This window comes from Nicotiana attenuata, unplaced genomic scaffold, assembly GCF_001879085.1.
Source record: "Nicotiana attenuata strain UT unplaced genomic scaffold, NIATTr2, whole genome shotgun sequence".
Taxonomy (NCBI): domain Eukaryota; kingdom Viridiplantae; phylum Streptophyta; class Magnoliopsida; order Solanales; family Solanaceae; genus Nicotiana; species Nicotiana attenuata.
In genome coordinates, this window is record NW_017670892.1 from 187,258 (window position 1) to 197,130 (window position 9,873).

A 9,873-nucleotide genomic window follows, 5' to 3' on the forward strand; every position below is an offset into this window, starting at 1 on the left:
TTTTGTCTAGTGAGTGTCTTGACTTGTACCTCATCACTACTCCATCAAGGTTAGTCTTGATACTTACTGGGTACCGACTGTGGTGTACTCATACTACACTTTTACACTTTTTTGTGCAGATCCAGGTACTTCGGAGTGTGTTGATTATTAGATAGCGAACCAGATATTGCCGTGGAGACTTCAAGGTATACCTGCCGTCGCGTTCGCAGGCCTTGGAGTCACCTTCGGAAGTTATTTTTGTACATTTTAATTCTATTCTGAAATAATTGTACTTAGAGATTTTCTTTAGTGAACTCAGTAGAGCTTGTGACTTGTACTATTAGTTTTAGGATTATTGGCTTTGTATAGAAATTTCCGTCTTATATTTAATAGTTGTTGGTTGAATTTTGCCATTAATTCAGTAAGTGTTAGGCTTACATAGTCTTGAAGACTAGGTGCCATCACGATATCCTACAGAGGAAAATTGGGGTCGTGACAACTTCAAAAAAGGAAACGAGGCTAAAATACTCAAAATGACTGGTGGATCGTTATAGGCTTAAAATACTCCCTTTGTTCATTTTTAGTTGTTAATTCTTGACTTTGCACTCCCTTTAAAAAAATAAAGTATATATTTTACTATTTTATCCATAATAATAATAGTATTTCTTAAAAGTCTTGAAAATAATTAGGGGAATGAGTAGTTAATGATAAGGATAAACAGGAAAGAAAGATTGTCTTCTCTTGTTTAGTATATGAGACAAGTAAAAGTGAAAACATACTTTTAGTATAGTGAATAAGTAAAAGTGTACAACAGGAGTAGAAGTAGTTGTTAAGTTGGATAATTATTTAAAAATATCAACTAATGATGTTATTAATGCTCCTAAATCATCGTATAGTGTGAATTCCCTTAATCTAATTAGGTAGGACCAACAAGGGTTGTGGTGGAGTCGTAAGTACTCCTTCATCCTTGACCAGAGGTCTCGAGTTCGAGCCCCTGGTATGGAGTCACCTATGTTAGGGAGCGCTTTACCCCCAATGTGGGACTTTCCGACGCGAATCCGAATTTAGTCGGGCCCCAATGTGAGTACCAAACACCGGGTGGGAAACAAAAAAAAAAAAAAAAATTAGGTATAAGAGCGGATATTTGTACATTTCTTGTAAAATATGGAGCAGTTTCTGTGATAATGCTAAAGTGCAAAGAGCTAACTGTAATTTACCCTGAGTTGAGGGAGTTTTTATCAACATTGAGTCTTATCATTTCATAAGATAAGATGAGAAGTACGCTGGAGAGGACAGACAATCACCATTGACTTTTTAAGGCCATTTCAGTGAGCATGAGGAGTGTATCGTTCGGACTAGTTGTCGTTGCCGCAGTATGGATTTCCAATGGCTTCTTCATACATCCATGTTCATCATTAGTCGAATCGGACCCTAAACCAGCCCCATGGCCACAGCAATTCCACTCCCTACTGTTCGTTAACTACAGCGGATCTTTAAGCCTAATCGACCTTTGGTACGATTGGACCAACGGCCGCAACTTCAACATTATCCAGAACCAGCTAGGGAAACTTCTCTACGACCTCGAATGGAATAACGGCACCAGTTTCTTCTATACCTTAGACGACAATAAGGAGTGTCGTTCCGCGCAGCTTGATGTTGGGATTCTCAGACCTAATTGGCTTGACGGAGCTACTTACCTTGGTCAGCGTTCCTTCGACGGATTTCTGTGTAATGTCTGGCAGAAGGTCGATTTCATTTGGTATTACGAAGATGTCGTCACCAAGAGACCCGTCCATTGGGTTTTCTATACCGGTACATCCCCTTATAAGCATTTATTGATTACCTAGCAAAATGGTAATTAAACTGCTATAACTATTGATAGCGTAAAACCTCCAAATTTTATACTTAAATGGCAGAATAGCCTAGTAGACTCTTTTGCTTTTTCAGGTTTGTCATTCCGGTCCCTATATTCCACGAAGTTTCATTCAAACACTTGTACTCGATCAAAATGAATATTTTAAACCCCTCTGACCGTTGACCAAGCTTATGTGGCATTTGTTTTGCTGAGTAGTAAGAATTGCGTAGTATGCACGCGCAAAGAGAGCGTGAACTTACAATCTAATTTTTTGGAAGCAAAAATTCAAATATAATAAAATAAAAAGAAAAAGAATAATAGAACAAATAAAAGTAAAAGGGAAAATAACCCCTCGTCCCATCTTCAAACCTATCCAGCACCCAGTAAAGTTACGCTATCCATCACCCGCCACCCGCTGCCTTCTGCCCCGTACCCCTCCTCCATCAAGACCACCGCCACCCTTCATATGAAGGAGGTAAATGACAACTACAGTGGATATAACATTATGGCTTTTTTCCTGTTCTTAAGTGGGAGTTTACTGAAGAATGCAAATTTTCACGAGTCATAAAGAAATCGAAAATAAGAATTTGTGGATTGAGTCATTGACGACTAACCTTGAGATCTACGGGCATTGGCTATGGCGGATGAGTTTGGGGAGAACGGCAATCAACTTATTCGTGAGCAAACACCTGATTTTGCTTTTAAACACTTGCTCCGACGAAGGTCAAGATGACGATGATGATAGCAATCAGATTGTATGAAAAATTGGGATCTCTTTGGGTGAAAAAAACTGTGATTTGAGGAAGAAAGTTGGGATCTCTCTGGTGCCGCCTTATTGTTTTTGCAACCATTTTCTTAACCAGAAAAATTGAATCTAATAGTTTCACAAGCAGTAACTATGGTAAAAAAAAAAAGAGAAGAAGTTGAAGCAAATGAATTTTTTGGTGAATTTCCTGGAGGCTCTGAAAATGGAGAGAATATTGTGAAGTGCAAAATTGGCGTGGAGGAGAAAGATAATTTAGTTGCAAAGAAGAAGATGATGACGTGGATATATGCATCTGACATGGATCTGATGTGTTATCCATGTCAGCGCAAGTGAGACTCACGCATATAAGGAGGGGTTTAAACTATTCATTTTGATCGAGTACAAGTGTTCGAGTGAAATTTCGTGAAATACAGGGACCGGGATGACAAACTGAAACAAGTATAGGGGTTTATGAGGCTATTCTGCCTACTTAAATCCATATTAATTACACTGGTTCTGGGCTTTCCATTTTACTACTAAAAGAGTGACATTTATTAGTATCCTGAGTGGCATAAAGTTACTTATTTCTAGAAGTAAGATTCCGCTTTTTGTCTAAAGGTTATGCGATTACGCCTATTTATAACGAAAATATGGTTGAGAACATTGCAACGAAGGAGTATTCTACTCTCAATTCATCATTGCACATGGCAACAAAAAAACCCAAGTGAAAATATGAAATCCTACAAATGGGATCTGGGGAGGGTAGTGTGTACGAGACCTTATCCCTACCTAAGGTAGAGGCTATTTCCGAAAGACCCTCGGCAAAAAGGCAGCCCAGTGTACTAAGCTCCTGCTGTGCGCGGGTCCGGGAAGGACCACAAAAATCTATTGTACGCAGCACTTACCCTGCATTTCTGTAAGAGGCAAACAGCTCGAACCCGTGACCTCCTGGTCACATGGCAGCACATGAGAAAGTAAGAAAGAACTGATTAGTAGACCAACTGCCCTGCTAGATTGTTTCTAGGATATAACAATATAAATATAAATAAATTATTAAAACAATATTAAGGATACAACAACAACAACAACAACATACCCAGTGTATTCGCAAGTCCCAACAGGTGCGGTCTGGGGAGGGTAGTCTGTACGCAGACCTTACCCTACCTAATGAAGGTAGAGAGGCTGTTTCCAATAGACCCTCGGCTCGGAAAGAAGAAGAAGAGAAGAAGAAGGAAAGCAAGAAAGGAAAGAGAAGAAAAAGAGGGAGATAAAGGATAAGTAGTACCAAATAATAACAACAGAGAATACAACACCCGAGGCAAATAAAACCACATAACGCAATTAAGATATGAGAATATGAATGGACATGCGTGTTACTAAGACTACTGGTGAGCAACCAAGAAACTCCCAACTACCTACTAACCTCTACCCTAATCCTCGACCTCCACACCCTCCTATCAAGGGTCATGTCCTCAGTGAGCTGAAGCAGCGCCGTGTCCTGCCTAATCACCTCTCCTCAATACTTCTTAGGCCTACCTCGACCTCTTCTCAAACTCGCCATGGCCAACCTCTCACACATCCTAACGGGAGCTTCAATGCTTCTCCTCTTATCGTGTCCGAACCATCTCAGCCTCGACTCCCGCATCTTGTCCTCTACGGAGGCTACTCCCACTTTGTCCCGGATAGCTTCATTCCTAATCTTATCCCTCCTGGTACACCCACACATCCATCTGAACATCCTCATTTCTGCTACTTTCATCTTCCGCACATGGGAGTTCTTGACTGGCCAATACACAGCCCCATACAGCATAGTCGGTCGAACCACTACCCTATAAAACTTACCCTTAAGTCTTGGCAGCAAATTCTTATCACATAAAATACCAGAAAGGAGCTTCCATTTCATCCATCCCGCTCTGATGCGATGTGTGATATTTTCGTCAATCTTCCCGTTACCTTGGATAATAGACCCGAGATACTTGAAACTAGTTCTCTTGGGGATAGCTTGAGCATCAAGCTTTACATCTACGTCTGTTTCATGGGTCCCGTCACAGAATTTGCACTCCAAGTATTTTGTTTTGGTTCTGCTCAACTTGAAACCTTTAGACTCCAAGGTCTGTCTCCAAACCTTCAGCCTCGCGTTAACTCCGCCTCGCGTCTCGTCAATCAACACTATATCATCGGCAAATAGTATGCACCAAGGCACCTCCCCTTGGATGTGTCGTTGCAACACATCCATCGCCAAGGCAAATAAAAACGGGCTACGAATCGATCCCTGGTGCAACCCCATCACAATAGGAAAAATGCTCCGAGTCACCTCCCATAATTCTCACTTGAGTCTTAGCACTATCATACATATCCTTAATCACCCGAGTGTACGCTACCGGAACGCCGCTAGCCTCCAAACACCTCCATAGAACCTCCTTCGGGACTTTATCGTACCATATGCAAGTCCTTCTTCCTTTCCCTATACTGCTCCACTAATCTCTTCACCAGATGAATCGCTTTCGTAGTCGAACGCCCCGGCATGAATCCGAACTGTTTCTCGAAAATAGACACGCACCTCCTCACCTTGGCCTCCACCACCCTCTCCCAAACCTTCATAGTGTGACTCAACAGCTTTATACCCCTATAGTTGTTGCAATTTTGAATATCACCCTTGTTCTTGTACAATGGAACCATCGTACTCCACCTCCATTCTTCGAGCATCTTCTTCGTCCTGAAAATAACATTAAACAACCTAGTGAGCCACTCTAAGCCTGCTCGCCCCGCGCTCTTCCAGAATTCCAACGGGATTTCGTCTGGGCCCGTCGCTCTGCCCCTGCACATCTTACGCATCGCCCCTTCCACCTCCTCTACCTTAATACACCTACAAAATCCAAAATCTCGCTGACTCTCGGCGTACTCCAACTCACCTAGCACAATGCTTCTATCTCCCTCCTCGTTTAACAGTTTGTGGAAGTATGTTTGCCATCTTCTAATAAGTGCCTCGTCCATCAATACTTTGCCATCCTCGTGCTTGATGCACTTGACTTGGTCTAAGTCACGGGTCCTCCTCTCCCTTACCTTGGCCAACCGGTACAACTTCTTGTCCCCGCCTTTGCCTCCGAGCTCCTCGTACAAACGACCAAATGCCGCATTCTTAGCTGCCGTAACTGCTAACTTTGCCTCTTTATTTGCCTTTTTGTAACACTCCCGATAAGTCCTTCTTTCCTTCTCGTCTGTACTCTCTGCTGGCTTCAAATAAGCATTGTTATTCAATAATGAAGTTTAACTCTTTTTTATTTATCAATGTAAGGTAAGTATTATAAAAACATCACAAAGTAGGTGCATTCAGGTGCGCACTACAAAAAGCTTAAACTTAAAATCTAACTGCACTTGTAAGGAGTTGAGGTATTCTATCAGAATATCAACTTTATATACATTTGTCATGGTGTAGTCAGATCTTCCCGTTACGTCGAATCTGTTCTAGTAATCCACTTTTCACTTTGAAGCAATAATGGATTGTGATCCGAGATGACCTTGGGCAGNATGTTGGCATATCAATCAACTTCACTGTTCATTATTCTTCTCCAAATGTGTTACAATTGCTTGACGATTGTACCGCGTTAGTGTTACAACAATCATAAGTACTTGCACTCAATTAAAATATGGTATTTCTGACCTCTGTATATTCAGGTGTTCAGTATTTGACAAAAATTAAATTTTTATTATACTTGTAGATACTTTGTTCTGTGATCACATTTTGCTTTTTCAAACCTTAATTACTGTGTAACAGTTACACTTCAATTATTTTTTAGAGACATAACAGTTGAACTACATTTGTTATGTAGTACAGTTGTAGATAATTTGTAGTAAAATTGTAGAATACTTGAAATTGAAAAATATCAGGACTGCAAAAACAGAGCAAACCTGTAATTGTCCTCGCATTCGACATACTATATTCCAAATCGAAATCCCTTACTGTTATACACAGCGGATACATTTCTAAGTTTTTATTTTCCTTTTTCGTCTCCATATACACTCGAACTCCCATATCGTTCCGAATTTCCATTGGAGGATAATGTTCGTTGGCAGTGTATTATTTAACTCTTTTTTATTTATCAATGTAAGGTAAGTATTATAAAAACATCACAAAGTAGGTGCATTCAGGTGCGCACTACAAAAAGCTTAAACTTAAAATCTAACTGCACTTGTAAGGAGTTGAGGTATTCTATCAGAATATCAACTTTATATACATTTGTCATGGTGTAGTCAGATCTTCCCGTTACGTCGAATCTGTTCTAGTAATCCACTTTTCACTTTGAAGCAATAATGGATTGTGATCCGAGATGACCTTGGGCAGTACTGATTGTTTAATGAACCTGAAAGCATCATCCCTTTCCAAAGAAAGCAAAAATCTGTCTATTCTTGATGCTGTTCACCCAGACGTTCATTTTGCCCATGTGAATCCACCCCTTTCTAATGGTGGGTTTATCAACTCAAGATTTTCTGTGAAATCCGAGAATTCCACCATGCCTCTAGCGACTCTCTGATTATTACTTCTTTCAGTTGCATATCTCGTCACATTGAAATCTCCAGAAACAACCCATGGTCCATCCAAAGTCCTCTAACAGCTGCTACCTCATTCCCACACTTCAATTCTTTCTATTCTTCTGTTTGGAGCATATACACTTGTGGGACACCTACTGAATGTGTTAGAACAGTCTGAAAAGATAACGGAAATTGAATGTGGACCTTTTAGAATTTCAATTTTCCCCCATATTCTCATGCCCGAAGGATCAGAATACCCTCACTGTTCCCATTAGCTTCTAATATAGAAATAGTCCCTCTGCTGGTCCAAATTTGTCTGGCATCTCTTGCCGAATAGACCTCCATATTGGTCTCCTGTAAGCATAAAATATGTGCCTTCCATTTTTGTATTAACAAACATATATACAATACTTATTTTTTCCCTGTTGTTTAGTCCGCTGACATTCCAGCTTGCCATCTTGAAATTCATCTGATTACAAATGAGTTCTGTTTCCTGCTTTTGTTGTTGATTCCTGGCCTTCCCTAGTTATATGACATTTAAGTTTCTCCACTTCCGTTCTTCCTTTCTGCTTGACTGGGTCTGATCCCCTCTTCTCTGTTCTTTTTTTATCCATTTTAAGCAGTAGCTTCATTCTTTCTTCCTCAAAGCCTGTAATACCTACACCCAACACATTACTCACTCTTAGCATATTTCTTCGGACCCATATTGTTGCTCTCGTTTCCTTGGAAGTTGCTCCTTCTGCTTGCATGTGACTGCCATCATCATGCCATGGTAATTCTTTCACCAATAAAATAATAAGGATAACAATATTAATAAATTTTTAATACAACTTCCATACTCCATTATTTGTGAAATCAAAGATTAAAAACTAACCTACTCTTGCTCCTGATCTCCAAATTATCAGAAAGTTACCCAAATTAGAGAGGAACCATCAACAAAGAAAACAAATAGTAAGTTTCAAACCTATATAGAACAGCCACTCCATGATTTTGAATCCAAACTTTGAATTCCATGGATTTTCCGACCAGTCTCCAGCCACCTGCTTGTGATTCCAGTTCTAAGTCACCCATTAAACCTTCTTAAGCTTCACTTCCTCCCGCCTACTACTCCATTGCTGCTTCGAGTGTGCAACTATAATGAAACCATATACACTATTTCAGGGGAATCAGGTACTGGGAACCTGTTTGCAAGGGGTCCTCCATATTCGATTGTGTCAGCAGTAGGCAAGCCCCTGGCATTGATAAGGCTACGAGAGAAAGGTTGTATCCTCGCATGGCTAAAGTCAAAGCAGAAGTAGATCTTCTAGCTGAACTGCCATACCATATCTTGTTGCAATGCCATGACTTCTAATTAGAGTTTGTCTCCATAAAAGGAGATAAACAGAGGAAAGAAGAGCCAAATGGGATATGATTAAGATAATTACAAAAAGAAATTAGAACATTCTAGTTCTTGAAATGTTTCTTATATCTTAACTAAACCAGCTCTATATAGTATTATAATCAAATGCCGTAAAGCCATAGCTTCATTAAGCTTAAAATGACCGGACAGACCAACAACTGTCATGGATTAGTCGCGAGAAGTTGACCAGATAAAATAACATCACAACGGTTATGGATTAGTGCAAGAAGTTGACCAGATAAAATAACATCTGCATTTGGTTGAGCTACATCAGGACTAAAGAGAGTCGACGAGAACTAATTTTTGGCTCTAAACTTCAAATGAGGTCAGATCTAATCTTTTCTTTTGCCACTGATGTATTCATGGCCTGACCTATAATGCTCAACTAGCTTTCTGAAGTCGATCATCTATGTACAACTACCAAAGGCTTTCTGGAAAGTTCTGACCTTTTATTCTTCCTCTTTTTTGTTGATAATTTCCGAGTTCTTTCTTCCTATTCTACTTGACCTTTCACAAGCTTTGTTTACAAACCCATGCAAAAACTATCTTGTCGCAAGATTGAATCTCATTGTTATGATACTCTTTATAAAGGATGCTCGTGTAATGTTGCAGGAAGGTCCATTCATGTCATGACGTTTGAAGTGGGAGCAGCTCTGGAGGATGCACAATGGCAGGCCCCTGTATATTGTTTTGAGAATAAAAAGCCTAACGAACATCCTGCATCAGAGAAGAGTATGGTGGATATTGGCTTCCTAGAATATGAATCAAATGGTATTTTGAGAGAGGTCATATAGCTTATTACTATGTAAATAGCTAGATGTTTTTTGTTACGTAAATGTATTTGCCTTGGTTTGAAGCCTGTATCAGAAGTTACGAGGATGGAATAATAAATTCAATCCCTTACAACTATAACCAGTTTGTGAGTTTATACATATGGGATGTGGACGCAGGTTGTGAGAATAGGAAGAAGTTGCTCTTTTCTAATTCATGATTTCGGCTAGAACTAAAGAAAGGGATAGTTGAACCGCCTGAGGGGTGAGTTAATGGGAGCTTCTGATTTTTGATTGAGGAAGAAGTGAATAACTGAAGAATGGTTTTTAGTCTTTAGGACTTGACGTTTGGGGTAGCCCGTAGGATTGTGGAGATTAATTAAATAATAAAATTGACTTATTATTTATAACTATTAAAATATAATTAAATTGAGAAAAGGTAAAATAAATAATTATAAATTAGTACTAATAAATAGTACTATTGTACTAGTATATAATTATAATTCCAGTTATAAGAAGCAAAAGAAACATAAAAACAAATTGTAGAAGGTAAATTTCGAACCCGCGTCATAAGACAAGGAGCAGAATTTACGCA

General features: G+C 39.6%; 1 protein-coding gene across 1 annotated transcript; it reads left to right on the forward strand.

Annotated features, from left to right (window-relative positions):
* The first annotated feature begins 1,200 nt into the window (after nt 1–1,200).
* Nucleotides 1,201–9,440, forward strand: LOC109244277 (uncharacterized protein At4g14100-like). Its single transcript, XM_019411338.1, has 2 exons — nt 1,201–1,791; nt 9,121–9,440. Exons 1-2 carry the CDS (start codon nt 1,314–1,316, stop codon nt 9,300–9,302), a joined length of 660 nt encoding a protein of 219 aa, XP_019266883.1. The 5' UTR covers nt 1,201–1,313; the 3' UTR covers nt 9,303–9,440.
* Nucleotides 9,441–9,873: the final 433 nt, after the last annotated feature.